Source organism: Prionailurus viverrinus, chromosome E1 (genome assembly GCF_022837055.1).
Source record: "Prionailurus viverrinus isolate Anna chromosome E1, UM_Priviv_1.0, whole genome shotgun sequence".
Classification (NCBI taxonomy): Eukaryota; Metazoa; Chordata; class Mammalia; order Carnivora; family Felidae; genus Prionailurus; species Prionailurus viverrinus.
In genome coordinates, this window is record NC_062574.1 from 2,599,788 (window position 1) to 2,620,160 (window position 20,373).

At 52.0% G+C, this 20,373-nt stretch overlaps 1 protein-coding gene across 6 annotated transcripts in view; it reads left to right on the plus strand.

Annotated features, from left to right (window-relative positions):
- DNAH2 (dynein axonemal heavy chain 2) overlaps positions 1-20,373 on the plus strand; it is a 92,530-nt gene that overhangs the window by 12,260 nt on the left and 59,897 nt on the right. For 5 of the 6 annotated variants that reach the window (XR_007146729.1, XM_047832089.1, XM_047832091.1 and 2 more), the window contains exons 5-14: positions 4,433-4,661; positions 5,241-5,351; positions 5,520-5,758; positions 7,170-7,361; positions 7,827-7,984; positions 8,399-8,486; positions 8,820-9,025; positions 9,407-9,536; positions 9,827-10,009; positions 10,799-11,013. Coding sequence is in view for 5 of the 6 variants with exons in the window: in XM_047832089.1 (XP_047688045.1) it covers positions 4,433-4,661; positions 5,241-5,351; positions 5,520-5,758; positions 7,170-7,361; positions 7,827-7,984; positions 8,399-8,486; positions 8,820-9,025; positions 9,407-9,536; positions 9,827-10,009; positions 10,799-11,013 (1,751 nt within the window). In the remaining variant the exon portion in view is untranslated. The remainder of the gene's footprint in view (positions 1-4,432; positions 4,662-5,240; positions 5,352-5,519; positions 5,759-7,169; positions 7,362-7,826; positions 7,985-8,398; positions 8,487-8,819; positions 9,026-9,406; positions 9,537-9,826; positions 10,010-10,798; positions 11,014-20,373) is intronic. The other variant, XM_047832090.1, reaches the window with a different exon arrangement.

Genomic DNA, 20,373 nt, shown 5'->3' on the forward strand with positions numbered 1-20,373 from the left:
TCTCACAAGTTTGTGAGTTCAAGCCCTGTGTCGGGCTCTGTGCTGACAGCTCAGAGCCTGGAGCCTGGTTCGGATTCTGTGTCTCCCCCCTCTCATGCTCTGTCTCCCTCTTTCAAAAATAAATAAACATTAAAAAAATTTTTTTAAAGAATTATTACTCTTGATAAAAGGAGCAAAAGGTAAAACCAGAAAAAAAAATATAAACAACACCCAAGAGTAAAGAAGGAAAGAAGCATAATCTAATCTAAGAAATTTGATGAAGTGGGGACCAATGAAAGGTCTGTGCTCTGAGTGACAGAAATGTTCTTCCCAGGGGAATGGTGGACCCCCAGCAAGATGGGACCCTCAGGGCATGTAACAAAACCTGAAAAGGAAGAAAGCGCCCAGGTATTTCCTCAGAGATTTTACGTTCTTTTGAAATTAGCCTGAACCACCTGCCCATCCCCTCATGTTATCCTCTTAGGCTGGCGAAGAGGGAATAAAACATAAAATACGCGATCCTTTCACTTGGAGGGGGAAAAGAAACACGGCTCTCCCAGCAGGACATCAAGGAGTCACCCACAGTCTGTTAGAGCAGAAAAGACGGGGTCACAGAAACTGCTCACGCATGTGGAAGGTGGAGAGGAATTGCGTGGCAACCGCAGGCATGTCACATCCAGGGGACACAAATGGAACAAAGCAGACACAGGAGGAAAAGAGCCAAGCAGAAGGAAATTCCTCACAACAGAATTTGTGCTAGGAACAAACCTAACAAGAGCGTGAATTCAATTTTTAAAAAGCTGGGAGGTGAAATGATGCAACATGGGAAATACATAAAACGGAGATTGCAAATTTTAGGAAATGAACACAGCAGCATGTGACAAAACCCAGTGGGTTAGAAACAGCGAGGGACTGACGAGCGATCGCTGCAGACCCGAGTTGCCAGGGAAGAGAGGCTCGAGATCATCATAGTACACGAGGAAGAGAAAGCCAATGACGACACGATTAAAGGAAAGTTAATAAGACAGGTGATCTAATATAGAGTGCCAACGAATGAGACAATAGAAATTTAAAGATAAAGCACAAAAGAATTTCCTTGACCTGCAGAAGGAACTGAATCTGGGAATTGGCAGAGCATACTTTTCTTCCACAAAATGTGTTACACGATGTTTAATGTCAACACACATCTTAGGTAAGCTACTGAACTCCAAGGGAATTAATTCTTTGGGAACATCGCCTATGAAGTATTCCTGCCAAGAAGATTTAACCTGCATCTAATACTGAGGAAACAATCAGATAAATCCAAATTAAGGGACATTTTGGAAAACAACTGGCCTGGACTGTTAGAAAGATCAATGCCATGGAAGAAAGAAAAAGACAGGGGTGGGGGGGGGGGGCGGCTGGGTGGCTCAGGTCGGCTCAGATCATGGTCTCACGGTTCGTGAGTTTGAGCCCCACGTTGGGCTCTGCGCTGGTGGCACGGAGCCTGCTTGGTATTCTCTCCCTCCCTCTCTCTCTCTCTCTGCCCCTTCCCCATCTGCACTCTCTCTCAAAATAAGTAAATAAACTAAAAAGAAAAAGAAAAAAAAGGAAAAGACCGGAGAACCGTGTGGAATGCAAGGAAACTGAGGAGACACGGCCGTGTGTGATCCTGGATTGGATCCTGGGTGGCAAAGAACAGCCGTATGTGACGTTATTTGGGCCACTGGGGAAAATTGAATATGGATTGTGTATTATATCAAGTATTGTATGAAGTTCAGTCTTCTGAGTGTGTGATAATTATGGTGTTGGATGTGTTGGAGAATATCCTTTTTCAGAGCTATATGCCAAAGTATTTAAGGGCGCCCTATCACGATGTCTACTGCTAACTCTCAAATGGCTCAGCTGGGAGAGGGAGCGAGCAAGAGGGTTCCCTCAAGCACAGATGTTGACAATAATGAATCTAGATGGAGGGTGTGCTGTTCATTGGATTTTTCTTGCAATTTCTCTATGAGCTGGAATTATTTAAAACACAAAAATTTGGGAAAAAATGACTTAGCCCTCACCAAAAAACAAATAGTCTGCCACAAGGAAACATTAGGCTGGTTGCCCACTTCTCTGATCACCAGGAAGAACACACTCAGAGTTCTCTCAGAAGGACAGTGTGCTCCAAGGGTATTATACCCAGCCGAGATGGTCAAATACCATGGCAACAAAGAGGTGGTCATTTTCAATCTTGAAAGAACCCTACTTAAAAAATATATATATTTATCATCAGTGGAAATCTATTCCATTAAGAAATGAACCAAATAGGGGCTCCTGGCTGGCTCACTCAGTGGAGCGTGAGACTCTTGATCTGGGGTCATGAGTTTGAGCCCCACGTTGGGTGTAGAGATTACTCAAAAATAAAATCCTAAAAAAAAAAAAAAAGAAAAAGAAATGAACCAAATAAAGAACTCAGGAATAAAGAATCTAGGAACGTTCAATTCATTTAAATAAAAATTAATACTAGGGGTGCCTGGGTGGCTTAGTTGGTTAAGGATCCAACTCTTGACATTCAACTGACAGCCACCCAGGTGCCAAAATATTTTATGTCTTTATTTATTTAATTTTTATCTATTTATTTTGAGGGGGGCGAGGGAGGGGCAGAGAGAGAGAGAGAGGGAGAGAGAGAGACTCCCAAGCACGTTCAGCACTGTCAATGCAGAGCCCAACGCAGGGCTCGATCCCATGAACCTTGAGATCATCACCTGAACCAAAATCAAGAGACAGATGCTTAACTGACCAAGCCACCCAGGTGCCTCAAAGATATTTTATTTTATTTTATTTTATTAAAAAAAATTTAATGTTTATTTGTGAGAGAGACAGAGTGTGAGTAGGGGAGGGGCAGAGAGAGAGAGAGAGACACAGAATTGGAAACAGGCTTCAGGCTCCCAGCTGTCAGCACAGAGCCCGACGTGGGGCTCGAACTCACAAACTGTGAGATCATGACCCGAGCCGAAGTCGGACGCTCAACTGACTGAGCCACCCAGGCACCCCAAAGATATTTTTAAGTGATCTCTATGCCCCAGATGGAGCTCAAACTCACAACCCCAGGTCCAAGAGTCACATGCTCTATTGACTGAGCCAGCCAGGGGCTCCTCCCCCGCCTTTTAAAAAGTTTTTATTTTAATCGCCCTGTGCTCAGCATGGCAAGTGCTCTCCTTAATTCCTGTCACCTCTTACACCCATCTTCCCGCCCACCTCCCCTCTGGAAAGTATCAGTTTCTTCCCTATAGTTTAAAGTCCGTTTCTTTTCTCTCTCTCTTTTTTAAGTTTATTTATTTATTCTAGTACTCTCTACATCCAATGTGGGGCTCGAACTCACAACCCCAAGATCAAGAGTTGCATGCACTCTCACTCATGCATACCACACTTACACCACACACACAGGCAAACCACACATATCCTAGAGTCACGCCAATGCGCACCGCACACGTACTGCACGATATACCACACACACTCACTAATCTTAACACGTACACACCAGTAATACAGCACACAAAAGCCAGCTGAGCCAGCCAGGCACCCCAAGAGTCTGGTTCTTGGTTTGCTCCTCTTTCTCCTTTCCCCCTTTGCTCGTTTTATTTCTGGAATACTACACAGGAGGGAAATCATATGGTATTACGTATATATATCATTTTAAGAAAAATAATAGTGTTAAGCTTTAAAAAAAAAAAAAAAAAAGACCCCAAATGCCAAAATTTAATTCTGGGCAGTGGGAAGATGGATGGTTATTAATTTCTTCTTTGTGCTTCATTTTCAGTTTTTGGAATGAACTAAATTGTAAAGAGTAGTCAAATGCACGCCCACACGAAAGGCAGATCCGATCTTCGGGAGGAATGGCCTTTCTGAGCATGTAGGGAAGTCAGGAACTTGAAAATTGTGAAGCTTTAACTGCACGAAAGCAGTACATTTCTGGATGTGGGCAACGACAACAGCCACACAAACTCACCATTAACCAGGTTGAGGGGTAAATGGAAAATTGGGGGAGAAGTTTATGCAACTGAAATGGAAACACCCAAGTCAATTGCCTGTTAATTCCATTCCTCTCCTTCCCGCTTTCCCTAACCCTACAAGTGCTTCCCCCATTCTATCCCTTTCATTCTATCCATCTGTCCAACATTTATGGAGCATCTAATGTGTCCCAGTCAACTGTACTAGGTTCCGGGGCCAAGCTGGGCAGAATACACCGTCCCTCCCTCCCTTCGAGACATGCTCTCTGCATTTCCTCCCTGTGGTTCTGGGTGTGGACTCTGTTATGTCCCCTGAAAGACACAGGAAGCACACCGTGACACGTTTGGAGATGAGTCAGGATGCCCTAAGGGAACGTGGCCGAGACCTCAGCCAGGCCTTCGTGATCGGCGCCTCAGATCCTGTTGGGTACCATGCTGGGGTCTGGACGCTGATCTCTGGCCTCCTGTCTTCCATGCAGACGCAGAACCAGATTGTCTACTTCATACGCCAAGCGCCGGTTCCCATCACTCCAGAGAACTTCGAGGCCACCGTGCAGTTTGGGACGGTGCGAGGTTCCTACATCCCGGCCCTGCTTCGGCTGCTCAGTGGCGTCTTTGCCCCTCAGATCTTTGCAAACGCAACCTGGCCTGAGAGTATTCGAAATCATTTTGCTTCTCATTTGCACAGATTCTTGGCCTGCCTGACAGGTGAGCAGAACCCCCCCCCCCCCCCCCCCCCGCCGCCGTGCCCGGTTCCTGTCTGGTGCCCCACCGACGGGAGGGGCGAGCGAGGCGGGTGGGAGATTCCTCCCGAGTACCTGTGCGGCCCGGCGCGGAGTCGGTGCCTGTGTGTGTTTGCTGAACGCGTGGGTCGGGGTGCAGAATTTGCCTCCCGGTACAGGTGCGGTTTTCTGCCGTCGACGCTTGACCAGATCTGCTCAAACGTAGAGTTGGGTATTTCATGAGTACACGTGGGGTCAGGGGAAACGCGGGCGGTATGGGGCTCCTGGGGGGAGCGCACGCATCGTAGAAGAGAATGTTGAAGACGCGGTCCAGATCTTTGACCTTATTTTATGATAATCTCTTACTTTACCTCAACGAGGTTTCCCTCTTGCCTTCTGTCATTTTCCCTCTTGAGGTCAAAAAATTAGGAGTCGTAGTTTCTTTTGCCCGTTCTCCTGAAATCCCCCATACTTCCTGGGCCCCGGAATACCAACCACTGTTGGAACTGGGGTAAAATAAACTCAGCCCCGTCTGTGAACTTCCACGGTCCTTTCCTTTCCTTAGACACTCGCTACAAACTGGAGGGGCACACGGTTCTCTACATTCCCGCAGAGGCCATGAACATGGAGCCCGAGGTGGTAGTTAAGGACAAGGAGCTGGTGCAGCGGCTGGAGAGTGAGTGGCTGGCATTGCCAGTGTGCCGCGGGGCCGAGGGGACAGCGGAGGGGCAGCCCGGAGGCCGAGGAAGGAGCTGGGTTGGGAGGGCCGCGCGGGCGGCGGCGGGAAGGACACACGGGGGAGCAGTTTAAAGACGCGCGAGAGGTTTTGTGCTCTCCCCGGCAGCCTCCATGATCCACTGGACCCGGCAGATAAAGGAGGTGCTCAGTGCCCAGGAGTCTGTGGAGATAGGGGAAAATTTAGGTCCTTTGGAGGAGGTTGAGTTCTGGCGCAACCGGTGCATGGACCTGTCTGGCATCAGTAAACAGCTGGTGAAGGAGGGAGTGAAGCACATCGAGTCCATCCTGCACCTTGCCAAGTCGTCCTACTTGACACCCTTCATGAAACTGGCCCAGCAGATCCAGGTTGGTGAGCGGGCCAGAGGATGGAGGCTTAAGGGGCGCCCGGGGTGGGGGCTCAGTCAGCGAAGCGTCCGGCTTCGGCTCGGGCCATGATCTCGCCATTCGTGAGTTCGAGCCCCGCGTCGGGCTCTGTGCTGATGGCTCGGAGCCCGGAGCCGGCTTCGGGTTCTGCGTCTCCCTCTCTCTCCGCCCCGCCCCTGCTCACACTCTCGATCTCTCTCACTCTCTCAAAAAAAAAAAAAAAAAAAAGATAGAGGCTTAGCAGAAAGTGGACAGTGGTTGGGACAATATCCGGTGCTAAGGAGAAGGAGCCAGAGTAAGCACCAACAGCAAAGATAGATCCACCCAGTGTTTGGACTTGCACTTGTGTGTGGGGGGAGTACACAAGGAGGAAAACACAAGGTCCCAAGGAGCTTATGGTTTAGTTAGGGAGACTGCAGTCAGTCAACAAATAAACACTGAGTACCTTCCATGAGCCCCACCCCTATAATCTGTCTCCATGAACCCCACCCCTACAGTCCAGCTCAGAAAATAAGGCTTCCACAAAACAGAATCACTAGATGGCATGGGGTCAAAGAGGAACCCATAGGGTTCAGCCAAGAGAATTGCAAGAAAAACACTTAAAAAATAAATTTAAGGGGTGCCTGGGTGGCTCAGTCGGTTAGGCGTCCGACTTCAGGTCAGGTCACGATCTCGCAGTCCGTGAGTTCGAGCCCCGCGTCGGGCTCTGAGCTGATGGCTCAGAGCCTGGAGCCTGCTTCCGATTCTGTGTCTCCCTCTCTCTCTGCCCCTCCCCCGTTCATGCTCTGTCTGTCTCTGTCTCAAAAATAAATAAACGTTAAAAAAAAAATTAAAAAAAATTCAATAAACTATGACGAGATGATTCTGTTAGCTTTGGGGACACGCAGAAGGGCAGAGTGATCTGTGGAATACAGGCAGAGGAGGCGGAGGCCTTCTCTTCCCGGGCAGGATTTTGAGCTAGGTCTTAAGGGAACTGAGCCACAGCTACGTGGAAAAGTTTAGAACCCTGCTCGAGACCAGGGCGGTGAGGGATACTGGGCGAAACCGTGAGGGTGTTCGGTCAGTTGATCAACCGTTATTGAGTGGTGCGGCGTTCTGAATTCAGCCGGAGACGCTGGGGGAGTGGACACAAACCCTGAGCGTAGGGAATCCCAGTCTGGCGGGAGAGATGGGACTCTCCACGGGAAAAGACACCAAGGCCCCGCGGTGGGAAATACGAACGAAAGCGGACAGGTATGAACTCCGCTCTCGAGGGCCCACGGAGACCTGAGATGCCTGGCTAGGCTCTGAGAGAGGCAGGCCAGGGCGGGGTCCCAGGTGGGCAAACGGTGCTGGCTCCCTGCCGCTTCTTTCCAACGGACGGTACTCACTCCTGGTTGGTCTTCCCTGCCAGGATGGCTTCCAACAAGCCCAGTCAAACCTGACGTTTCTGTCGATCCTGAAGGAGCCCTACCAGGAGCTGGCCTACATGCAGCCTAAGGACATCCCCAGTAAGCTCCCCAAGTTGATCAGCCTCATCCGCATCATCTGGGTCAACTCTCCCCACTACAACACCCGGGAGAGACTGACCTCCCTCTTCCGAAAGGTGCGTGTTCCGCAGGGGTGGGGCGGAGGGCTTTAGGGGAGGGGCCCGATTCGCTGAGGAAGGGGCATCCGCAGTTCCAGGCAGTGGGGAGCGGCCCGGGGGTGGGGGTGGGGGGTTCGGACAGAGACCCGTGGCTTCTTCAGCTCCAGCGGGCTCCGGGTGGGGGTGGGGGCCTGGGCTGGACAGCCTGCTTCCGCGGTGGGGGAGGCAGGCAGCACAGACCCCCAGGCTGAGCTGGGCAGGAGGGGAAGGCCCTTGTTTTCTCATCTCCAAAGCCGGGCACGGCAGTGGGCGAGAGGCAGGTTTGGGAAGGGACGCCGGCTTTTGAGGAGCGGGACCCACATTCCATCTGGGCTGACCGAGACAGGGCGCTGAGCCGGGAAGTGAGCTGGGCTGCAGCAGGGAGCAGCGGGGAAGGGGCGGGTGCCACTCGGGCCACCCATCCGCCCGTCCGCCCGTCCGCAGATGAGCAACGAGATCATCCGCCTGTGCTGTCACGCCATCTCCCTGGACCGTATCTTCGAGGGCTACGTCACTTCCAGCAAGGAGGACCTCCAGGGCTGCATCTCGTGCTGCCAGGCCTGGAAAGACCACTACCTACAGGCTGTGCAGATGCATACCCAGTACGCCGTGCGTCCCCCACGGTCCCGTCCGTCACCCCTGCCACTCCCGCTGAGCGCAGATGTTTAAAGCCTACGGATTCCGGTTCCGAGACCCGGTCCCAGTTCTCTCCGGATGCAGATACTCTAGTGCCTACCCCTGGCTCCTCCTCTCCCTCGTCCCGGGAATACTTCCTGGCTCACTCCTCCTTTCTTGGCTCTCTTGGCCCGAAAGTCTGAAGTTCTAAAACTTCTAGAACGGAGATGCTTTACCTCCTGTCTGCTTATCCTTATCTTGCGTCTCCTCCCTTCAGGGCTCAGGAAAACTGCCTCTTGGGGTCCCCTTTTCTAAGGCCCCCCAAACCCAGGACTCCCAGTTGGAGCTTCGCACAGGCCGTTTCCTACGTTTTCATCCGGTCCACCTTTCTCTGGATGTAGGTTCTCCAACCGGGGCTGGGTCCTGGACCAGACCAGCATATTCGCTCAGGTGGATGCCTTTGTGCAGCGCTGCAAGGACCTCATTGAGGTGGGCAGACTGTCAGGGAGGGAGGGGCGGGCGCAGTGGACCCCAGAGCCCGGCCGGGGGCCGAGGAGACAGGGCACAGGCTGAGCCGGGAGCTTACTGCTTGGACTCTGCGTAACTGTGTGCCCCACCTCTGTCCCGTCCTTTTAGACTCTTGCCTGTTATCACTGCCCGGGCGTCTTCCAGTTCATTCTGCAGCCCCAATTCATCCCAGTAGCTCCTTGTGTCTGGTGGGTCCTCCCTGGTGTTTAGGCATCTTGAGCCAAACCGGAGAGCTCAGGGCCTACGAGGTCAGAAACGAGCAGGGAGGCCTGACGCTCGCTGACTTCGTTGTAGGTCTGTGACTGCCAGTATCATTTTGCCCGCTGGGAAGACGGCAAGCAGGGTCCCCTTCCCTGCTTCTTTGGGGCCCAGGGGCCCCAGATCACACGGAACTTGCTGGAGATCGAGGACATCTTTCACAAAAACCTCCATATGCTGCGGGCTGTCCGCGGGGGCATCCTGGACGTCAAGAACACGTCCTGGCACGAAGACTATAACAGGTGAGAGTGCCCCCCCCCCCCCCCCCCCCCCCCCCGCCCCACATCCCGCCCCTGCCCCGGGCTGGGGAGGAGGGGGGTGGGGCGGGGCATAGGGGGCGGGGCTGGAGGAGGGGCCGCAGTAGGTGATGCTGGGCACACCCCGTTAACCAGTGAGAGCCTGTTTCCTCCACTAAAACAGAGGGCCTAGTGGTAGAACCCAACCTCACTGTATCGCTTTGCGGAACGAACGGAGTGGGGCACGTGACACCCTTCGCGCCTGGCACCGGGGAGGCCCTCGGTATCAGCCCGGGGGGAGTCTCCCTCGGGGCGTGGCCTTGAGGCAGGTGAGGGCGCCTGCCAGTCACCGGTCATCACGCTCATCACGCTTCTCTAACGGCGCAGGTTTCGTTCTGGAGTCAAGGACCTGGAGGTGATGACTCAGAACTTGATCACCTCCGCCTTCGAGTTAGTCCGAGATGTGGAGCAGGGAGTGTTACTGCTGGACACCTTCCACCGGCTCGCGTCGCGGGAGGTGCCGCCCCCTCCCCCCCCCCCCCCCCCCCGCCCCGCCCCGCCTGGCCTCTCCTCTGCCTCCTTCAGTTCTTCCTGATCCTTCCCCCTTCCCGACTCCGTGCCACCTCCAGTCGTGCCCTCCCACGTCCCCCCCCCACCCCCCCGTCCTCCACCACCAGAGCCTCTTCTTCTGTCTGCTCCCCGAGTTTCCAGATGGCCCCGGGAGAAGGTGTCCTCCAGCTTGAGTCCCTGGGGGGGGACCCTGGATCCGCCGGGGCGCGGGTTCAGGCTCTCTCCCTTCTTCCTTAGGCCATCAAGCGCACGTACGACAAGAAGGCGGTGGACCTGTACATGCTGTTCAATAGCGAGCTGGCCCTCGTGAACCGGGAGCTGAACAAGAAATGGCCGTACCTGGAGCCCTACGTGGCCCAGTTCTCTGGACAGGCGCACTGGATGCGGATCCTGCGGCGGCGCATCGACAGAGTCATGAACGTGAGCGCCTGGCCTCTCCCCAGACTCGTTCTCGTGAGGCGGTGGAGGTTGGGGGCTGTGCCCCGTGCTGGCCGGGGACCCGCCCCGGGAGTTTCCCCAGAGCGTCTCCACGGTGGGAGACTGGCAGGTGCGGGGCCTGGACAGGACGAGGCCGGAGCTTGGGATTCACAGCGACGGCGGGCGTGGTGGGTGGAACGTGAGTCCCGCCGGGATTTTCCTGTCAAGCTGGAGAGGAGGAGCCGGCCCAGCATCTGGGAAGCTGGGCCGTCAGAGGAGGAATACGACCTTGGGCAGCTGTGGCCCTTGAAGGGCCTGGTCTAGAACAGCAGGCATGAAGAACCAGAAAAAACCCAACAACCTCTAAAGGGCGGTTTTGGGCGCGTAGGTCTAACGCTCTTGAGGTATCTGCCATCATGTGATTGGTTCTGGTGAGAACCAGGCGGCCTGCGGACAGCAGAGGCCGCTTCACGGTCGCTGAGCTGGGACTTGGGGAGGAAGGGCCCGTACTGGTTTTCAACGTCGTACCTCTTCCGTCCTCACCTCCCGTGATTTACTTTTTTTGCCAACTTCTCCTGACCCGAGTTTCCGTGCTTCCCCTGTGCGCTGCTGACTCCCTGGCCGCCTCCTGTCACCTGTGCGTGTGGCCCACCTCCCTCCTCCCCCCCTGGGTGGTCGGGGCCGGCCTCCGCCGCAGGCCGCACCCCGTGTGGGCCCGCGGGCGGGGAGACGGTGCCTCGGAGGACGGTGGCCAGCGGGCTCCAGCCACCCGTTGTCCCCACCCCCCCTTAGTGTCTCTCCAGTGCCCACTTCCTGCCCCACATCGGGACCGGAGAGGAGAGTGTGCACGCCTACCAGCAGATGGTCCAGGCCATCGATGAATTGGTTCGAAAGACTTTCCAAGACTGGACGTCAACGCTGGACAAGGACTGTATTCGGCGGCTGGACACACCGCTGTTACGGGTCAGCCAGGAGAAGGCGGGCATGCTGGATGTCAACTTTGACAAGTACGGGACCCAGTCCCACCCCTTTCCCTGTGCTCGGCCGTCTCCCGCGCCGCTCCCTGCGCCCCGCTCTCCCGAGGCCTTAAGGCCCTGCCCTAGGTTCCTCGCGCCATTCCCGCTTCGAAGTCTCTCTTATGCTGTGGTATGCGTGCTGTCACTTCCTAACTTCAGTTCTGCGCTTTGTCTCCAAAGCGCAGCCCCCAGTAACCCCCTGGGCCGGCGATGTAGGCGTTCGGCCACTAGGTGGCCACGACGGCTCAGCTAAGTCATCCGACCGCGAGCCGAGGTGCGGGCTTTCCTGGGAATCCGTCAGGCCCTCCCCTACGGCTTTTACAATGATGACGTTTTCGGGTTCCAGTGATTTAAAATGTAGTTAATTCATGTAATCGTCACTCAGAAAGATACACCCAGGGCCCTCTGTGTGCTGGGAACCGAGTTAGGCACTGGGACCGTGTCCGATGGCGAAGCCCGTGCCCTCTGCCACTCTGGAAGGGAACTGGGGCCGTCCTGCCTTCCGTTCCGTAGAAGATGCAGACGGGAAAAATAAAGAAGGAGCTATGCAAGACATCTGTCTGTAGAGATTGCAAGCCTTCTGGTGACAGTTTTTTCTTATTTGGAAGGAAATAACTTTCCACTTGATTGGTTTGGCTCCCTCTTGTCATCAGCCAGGCCCTGTGATTAAGAGCTGCTTCCTGGGCTTCTAAGGCTGTTGCCACGGGCACTGGCTTTACCTCCCAGAATGTCCTTATTTGTTGGGCACGCGTGGCAGGGGCTCTGCTAGAGAAGGCCTACGTGGAGATGGAGTCCGGGTGGGGGGGTGCGGACGGAACTAACCAGGGGGAGAGGTCACGTCGTGGTCGAGGAAGGAAGGGGAGACCCAGGCAGTCGTTGAGAAGGGCAGAGACGCTCGAGGCCGGACATGAGTGTTGGGCTGGGGAGGGGCGTCAGACAACGGCTTTGCTCAGGCTCGTGAGGTTTGGAGGTGTAACCAAGCAGGATCCTAGAAAAATGGCTTCATACAGCAACACCCCGCTTTGGACGAGACAGAGGGCGAGGCCGGGCTTACCCCGGCCGTGACATTTGCAGGCGCGTAACGGGGCTGGATCTGCAGGGCGCATTGTCCCGTCAGGCTGGGTGCTCCCGAAGGCGCCGTGTTGCGAGAGGCGCCCAGACGCACCTGGCCTTGCAATGACACGAATACTTAACCCGCACGGCCCGATGGTTGTCCTTTCCCCCGGAGTTCAAGGCCTGCCTTCACGTGACGGAATTTTATAAAGTCCCAACGATCCGTATGTACGTTTTGAGCGTGAGAGAGGCCGTAGGTAAGCATGGGCTGGTGGCTCTGCCTCCGCCCCATCCTCAGGGCCAGACACAGCAGGGTCTCACCGCGGGAGGCCACCGGTCTGCCGCGTGACCTCAGGCAGGACGCCAACCTCCTCTGGGCCTGCGGTTCCTTATCTACCCGAAAAATCCACTTGCGAGACTGTCATGAGGAGAGCTGGCTTGTGTAGCAGCCCTCCCAAAGAACAAGCAATAAACGTTGTTTTCCTTTCAGGAGAATTGCCCGTAAAACTCAGTGAACACAGTGTATTCGAAGCAAATTTAGCAAGGTGGTAGAATACGTAATTTTATTATTTTTTTAATAATAGTTTTGATTTTTAAAACAGTCAAGCCTTTTACAAGGGGTGATGTGAGGTACACGTTACAAAATTGACAAGTTGCACTAGGGTAGAGAATGGAGAATCTCGCTCCACGGCTGCCCCCCTCCCCCAGCTTGACTCAGTTTCTCTTTAAAGAGTCAGTGTTACCAGTTTCTTGTGTAACATTCCAGAGATAAGAGTCTATATGGACATAAATAGCTTTTTTAATGTAAATAGTAGCATGCTATCTACGCTGTTTTGTATATCCAAAGTGTTTTCAAAATGATTTTTTTTTCCCATTATAAAATCAATAATTGTAGAAAGTTTGCAAAATGCAGGGAAGTAGAAGAGAGGAAAAACATTTCCCCAAAGACAACCCCTCTTAACAGTTCGGTATGTTTTTTTCCACTTTTTTTTTTTTAAAGATTCATTTATTTTTTGAGAGACAGAGACAGAGTGTGAGCAGGGGAGGGGCAGAGAGAGAGAGAGAGAGACACAGAATCCGAAGCAGGCTCCGGGCTCTGAGCTGTCAGCACAGAGCCCAACGCAGGGCTCGAACCCACGAACTGAGAGATGGTGACCTGAGCCAAAGTCAGTCGCTCAACAGACTGGGCCACCCACTCACCTTTTTCCACTCTTTTTTTTTTTAACCCCCTACTTAATGTATTTGTGTGTGTTTGTGTGTGTGTGTGTGTGTGTGTGTGTGTGTGTGTGTTTTATTTTTAAAATCTTTAGTGGGTATTTTAAAATTATAAAAATAGTGCAAGCTCACTATAAAAAAAAAAAAACTTGACGTAGAGGTATATACAGGAAACTGAAAAATCCAGCCCCCAGCCCCCTGCTCCCTAGAAGTAATCCTGATTACCATGTAATTAAAAATAAACATCGCACACAAAATAGGATCACCCTGTAAACAGGATTTTTGTAACCTGCTGCTTTTTAAGGGTTAACAAGGTGCACGGGGGGTTTTCATTCTGTATGCGGAGAAGTATGTTTTCCATGGTTTATAGCATCCCATAGTTTGGCTTATAAGTTGTTGTACAGCTTCTGTAAGGTTTGTGAATAGTTTGCCACCCCTCCACAGCGTGTGTTTGCCTGATGTCCGCGACCCTGTCCGTAGGGGAGAAAACTTTCCTCTGTGCTGTGATCACCTCCCGTCAAGGAGCATGTTCGATACTCATCTAAACTGCCATTTGCATAATCTTTATAGCAGAGCTTTACAAGGCAGCTTCGGGCCAAATATTTATGGCCTAGGTTTAACCGAAACCCAAATAATGGCCAGATGCTTCTTCCAGAGAAAAGTGATTCCTCTGGAGTTGTTTTCCAGAGGGATCTGTTAGAAGCTGCTTTACATTTTTGTGGTTTTAAGATAAAACTGCCTCAGTAAATAACGTATGGGGCAAAAACAAAAACAAAAACAAAAAGAACAACAACAACAACAAAAAACCCAAAAAACCAAACCCGTGATGGTAGAGAAGGACTTTGAAGAGTCTGGGCTCATCAAGCCAGCAGAGAAATCCAAGGTGGTTTCAGCTCTTCTGAAGCATTAGTGCTCCCCGGACGGAGGTGCAGATGACTGCGTATCAGGCTCACTCTGCTGTGCTCACGGTCTAGATAAGATCTCGAAATAAGCATGCTTCTCAGATGGCCTGACTGTTGCGCAGAATTTCCTGCCTCTGCCTTAGTTCTGGGAGCCTTCCAGTCCCTAATGGCACCTGTTTTATTTCACCGGGGGCTTTGTTACCCCGCCTTATATCCCAAATATTTGAACTCCGGAGTCCGAATTGGCTTTGGCCGACGTTTTATGGCCGGACCAGCCTTGCAGACTGCACTTAACTCAAACATATCCCAGATGCCGCCTGTCCCCTGGCTGAAGAGAGCTGTGTTATCACAGTATACACAGCAGACGCCTCTGTGCAGCTCGGTGTCCCCAGAGCGGGACGGGGGCCACGGACGTCTGTCAGTGTTCCGGGTGTAGGGCTTTGACTTCCTCCTTTCCTCCCAGCCACGCGGGGCCTTCTCTCCGGGGTCAGTTCATTCTGGGCTGTCAGCACTAGCCTCGGCTGGCCTCACTTTCCTGCCTCTACTGCCTGACCGCTGCTCTGAGGATGAATTATGAAATATTATACAGAAATAATTTCCCAGACTAGTTTTTTTTTTTTTTTTAAGAAATTTTCTTTGTCAGGGACTCCTGGGTGGTTCAGTTGGTTAAGCGTCTGACTCTTGATTTCAGTTCAGATTATGATCTCGTGGTGAGTGGGTTTGAGCCCCGAGTCGGCCTCTGTGCTGACAGCTCGGAGCCTGGAGCCTGTTTCAGATTCTGTGTTTCCCTCTCTCTCTGCCCACCCCCCTTTCTCTCTCTCAAAAATAAATACAGGTTAAAATTTTTTGAAAAAAATCTTGTCAAGATGAGGAAATGAAACATTTTGATGCGCTGGTGGGTGGTACGTGCTCAAGCGGGCTGGCTGTGATGTTTAGGGAGACAAATTCAGGGCCTCCAGCTTGAAAAACAGAGGAAGATATGCTTATGCAGCTCGAAATGTTCCCACATGTTTGTAGCCCTCTATCCTAACCTCTAACCCATCTACAATTTTTTTAATGTTTATTCATTTTTGGGAGAGAGAGAGAAAGACAGAGACAGAGACAGAGCGTGAGCAGGGGAGGGGCAGAGAGAGAGGGGGACACAGAGTCCGAAGCAGGCTCCAGGCTCCGAGCCGCCAGCACAGAGCCCGACGCGGGGCTCGAGCCCACAAACCGCGAGATCATGATCTGAGCCGAAGTCGAATGCTCGACTGACTGAGCCCACCCCCCACCCCAGGCGCCCCCTCTCCTACAATTTTTGACTAAGTCAGTATCTAGTGTTTATCTTAACATGACTCTGTTCGTATCGTTGACCACCGAGCCGAGGAATTTTCTGTTACAGTTCTTTCCTCGCTTGCCTGATGTGTCACTCTTCTTGGAGTTAATAATTACCTTGCTATTTTTGTTAGCACACCGTCCACTACCGTGACTTCTCCGGGACCAGCCATATTTTTCCTTCCTCCCTGACTATAAGGTGGGTTGTGGGCAGCATGTTTTTCTTGGGAGTTTCTCTTGCTGGACCTCCCTTTCCTCCTGCTGTAGGACGACTCTTTGGTTTCGAAGGCCTGCTATGCAGGGGTCAGCCTGGAGCTTCCCCTCTGTCCCCCCCCCCCCCCCCCGCCGCCCCCGGCCTCTTTTGTTGGATTTCCTATTTCCTTGTCTTCCTCTCTCGTGGTTTGTACCCTTGTTTTGCTGGAGCACACTCTTTAGTAGCTTTCTGAGAAATGGTGCATGGGAAGCAAATGTTTTGAGTTCTTATGTGAGTGACCACGGTGGTTTCCTGCCCTCTACCTGTCGGGCGTTCGGCTGGACTTGGAGTGCCGGGTTAAAAGTAATTTTCCTTTTGTTTTCACCTCCTTTACTTTGGAGGCTGTCCTTAGCTGCCTGGTAATCCACTGTTCATTCACATTTGAGACACTCTCCTTCGCTTGAAAATAATTTCCCTCGCCAGAAGTTTGCTCTCCCGTAGAGGTGAAAATATAATCCTTTGCAAAACTTCAAATGTGATATTATTTTCTTATACTGTCATTTCAGTGCTTGCCTGTAGAACAGACACAAAACATTCTGGAATTTTCACCTCAATATTCTTCCAAGTAACATTTCAGTAATATTCAGAACGTAGAGTTTTGTGAGAGCATCTTCAGATTGTGGGGCTTTTTGTTGTCTGTGATTAAAAAGTGCAATTTAAAGGAAGGAAGGAAGGAAGGAGACAGGAAGAAAGAAAGAAAAAGAAACCACGCGGATTTTAAAAATCAGGTCATTTTTATTCAAGGTTTTTTATTTTGAAAATAGTCTGTGTTTCCTTCTGGTATTTTATCCTTTACACTTAGATGTTTGATCCATTTGAAATTTATTTTGATGGAGGGAGACAAGTTCAGGGGCAACTTGGGTGGTTGTTTTTTGTTCAGTCCCCAGGTGGCTGGCCAGGTGACCTGATCTCATTTACATCATAAAACAAATTCCCGAATAGAATTGTGTGTCTATTTTGGGATTCACCATTCTGTTCTGGTCTCTCTGTCTGTCTGTCTGTCTGTCTGTCCATAGGAAGGAACCAAACTGCTTACTTACTGACCTCATTGCTCTCCCTTTTCAGAATTTTCCGGGTTATTTTTAGTATTTATTTCCCGTAAGAACTTGAGAATCAATCTGTGTAATTCCACAAATAGTTCTGTGCCTATTTTTATAGGAACAAGGATTGGGTTGAATTTATAGGTTAATTTAAGAAGAATGAACATCTTTAAGATTTGAGTCTTTCTACCCAAGAATAGCATTTTTTCTTTCAATGTATTTGAATCCATATAAAATGTCTATAAATCGTTTTTTTCCCAAATAACCAGTTAACAAGAAACGTCATAATATATATAAAAATTTGTTTCCATACAAATGTTATATATAAATATTTCTTGTTAATTCGTTAATTATTTTATTTTATTTTATTTTATTTTTTTAACGTTTATTTAAAAAAAATTTTTTTTCAACGTTTATTTATTTTTTTTGGGACAGAGAGAGACAGAGCATGAACGGGGGAGGGGCAGAGAGAGAGGGAGACACAGAATCGGAAACAGGCTCCAGGCTCTGAGCCATCAGCCCAGAGCCTGATGCGGGGCTCGAACTCCCGGACCGCGAGATCGTGACCTGGCTGAAGTCGGACGCTTAACCGACTGCGCCACCCAGGCGCCCCTTAACGTTTATTTTTGAGAGAGAGAGACACACACACACACAGAGCGAGTGGGGGAGGGGCAGAGAGAGAGGGAGACACAGAATCCGAACCAGCCTCCAGGCTCTGAACTGTCAGCACAGAACCCTACGCAGGAGCTGGAACCCACAAGTGATGAGACCATGACCTGAGCCAAAGTCGGACGCTCAACCGACTGAGTCACCTGGGCGCCCTGTACTTTATTTTTCTTGCTTTAATTGTCCTGGGTCTCTTTTCCTCCACGATAATGTCCAACTGGTTACAGTTTTTCTATTGGAAGACTGCGATTTTAATAAGCTAATTTTGTACCCAGCCACTTTTACAAATAATCTCATGGTTTAAAATAGTTTTCCCCTCCAAATAGCATTTCTTGTTGTGAGGTGTATCATGCACACAGACAAGTACTTAAAACTTATGCTACCACTTTAACAAACGGGCACGAAATAAATGCCCTGGCAGCGATGGCCCAGCTCACGGAGAGCACGTTGCCGGCAGTTCAGAAGCCTCCCATCTGTAATTATTTCTCAGTTGAATTAGTCGTCAGTGCTTAAAATGCAGGCGATTTGATATAAAAACTGGCTTTCTGGCCTCTCTTGAAGAGTCAGACCCTGCACTCAGGCTGGGCTGGGCCCCTCCTTCCCACCTGGCGGCCCGTGCCTGGAGCTTTGACCTTTTAGATGACCTTGCGCTGTTGAACGCAACTTTAGGCCGATGTCAGCTGCCACGGAGCGTCGCGCTTGGGGGGACATGTGCCTTGGGGACAGCGGAAGTTCCGAACTTTGCTTTGACCGTAAAACCCGACCAAGTTGGTGGTTGGTTGGATGCTGGAAAGTGAGGCTCTGGTTCAGGCAGCAGGACGGCGCTGTTCCCCGAGACAGGGGCTCCCCCTCCCGACCCCAAGTGCAGAGCGCATGATGAGCTTGTTTCTGGACGTGTGCAAGGCACTTGGGGCAAGGTGGGGAGATATTGAGGAGGCCGTTGGGCGTACGAGCCTAGAGCTCACGTTAGCTCTATAGATTTGGGGGCCAGCAGCTTCTAGAAGGCAGCTGAAGCCTTGGGCATGGACAGGATCATCCCAGGGAGAGCGCTGGATGTGCAGGACTTCCAGGAGCCTTCGCTCCTGAAGACAGTGTGGAGTGTCCAGTGCCTAGCTGAGTGGTATTTCCAGGGGACACTAGAAAGAGAAGGACACTTCTACAGACAGGCGGGGCAGCCACAAGGACAGCTGTGGCCCAGGAGCAAGACATGAGCGTGTCCAAGGACGGCAAGGCAGGGAGGAGTCCAGCATGAGGTTCAGGCCTGCAGAGAGAGGAGGTAGGGCCAGGCCTGAGGAGGCCGGCAGGGTTTGGTGACAAGATGTCTGGGGGAGACTCGATGCGGGCAGGTGTGGAGGTGAGGGGACCGAGGAGTTTGCGAGGACAGTTCTGTGTGGAAGGTGTGTGGTAAAGGGGCGGTAATGGGGTGCAGGGCGCGGTACCCGCGGGAGGAGGTGGAGTCCGGACCAGGTGGGGAGAGGAGGGTGGGTGTGCATGTGTTGGTTTTGTTTCAGTTTTTCCAAGATTGTAGGAACTTGGCCTTCCCTGACTGTTGATGGACAGAGCTGGCAGGTCGAGGAAGCAGGAGGACCCCGGGTTAGGACGCGGAGCCCAGGAGGAGGGTCAGCCTTGGGTGGGAGGAGGGCTTCTTCTGTCAGAAACGGGAGGAACCCTGTGTGTGATGCGAGTACTCAGGCTCGTAGGTTTCGTAGCAGGAGGGACACCAAGTGCTCGCCTCATGGCTCCTGGATCTCTGTGCTGAAGGAGGTGAGGCTTTCCACAGAGACGGGGGCAGGGGGGTAGATCTGAGAGAGTGGGGAGGCTCTGGTGTGACAGCAGGAGGGAGGGCAGACCGGGGAGACCTCCAGGATGCAGGGTAGAGGGCCCTCGGTGCGCCCATCTGTGTGGTCCCGCCTCGCTCGGCCGCCGTCCGGGTGCGCAGCGGGGATGACAACAGATTTAGCCAGGGTGGGGGTTCCGCCAGGTGGCTTACACTGATGAGCCAGCCAAGCCGGTGAGGATGGCAGGAGGGCGGTGGAAGTGACAGATGGCAGGGTCTGTGGTGGAGGAGGCAGTGATGGGAGGGGACACATAGCTGGGAAGAGAGCCCAGAGTCAGTGGTCTGAAGGTGTCTGTGAGGTCAAAGAGCAGGTCCTTTGGGAGGGCTTGAGGGCTAGTCCCTGGACAGGGCTTGGGGGGGGGGGGGCAGCTGGGCCCCGGCAGAGCCAAGTCTGAGTGGCTGATCCCTGAGGTGGAGGACACAGGACCTAGGAATGATGGCTGGCTGGAAGGGAAGGGGTTGAAGCTCACTGGGTAGGAGGGCCACAAATGCAGTTAAAATTTCTCTGGCATTTGGGGTGCCTGGGTGGCTTAGTCAGTTGAGCGTCCAACTTCAGCTCAGGTCATGATTTCACGGTTTGTGGGATGAAGCCCCGCATCGGGCTCTGTGCTGACAGTTCGGAGCCTGGAGTCTGCTTCGGACTCTGTGTCTCCTCCTCTCTCTGCCCCTCCCATGCTCATGCTCTGTCTCTCTCTGTCTCTCAGTAACAAATAAACGTTAAAAAAAAAATTGCTTTTTAGATTTCTCTGGCATTGCGTTTAACAAAGGAACAAGAAACAATTGAAATCAAAGTTTTAAAAAGTTTACTTGTTTATTTTGAGAGAGATAGAGCACAAGTTGGGGAGGGGCAGAGAGAGAGAGAGGGGAGAAAATCCTAACCTGGCTCCGCTCTGTTAGTGCAGAGCCTTTTGTGGGGCTCGAACTCACAAAACTGTGAGATCATGACCTGAGCCAAAACCAAGAGTTGGACACTTAACAAGCTGAGCCCCCCAGGTGCCCCTGAAGTCAATTTTAATACTCAGGCCAATATTCCCCAAGTATTATCATTCCAGCATGTAATATAAAACTTCC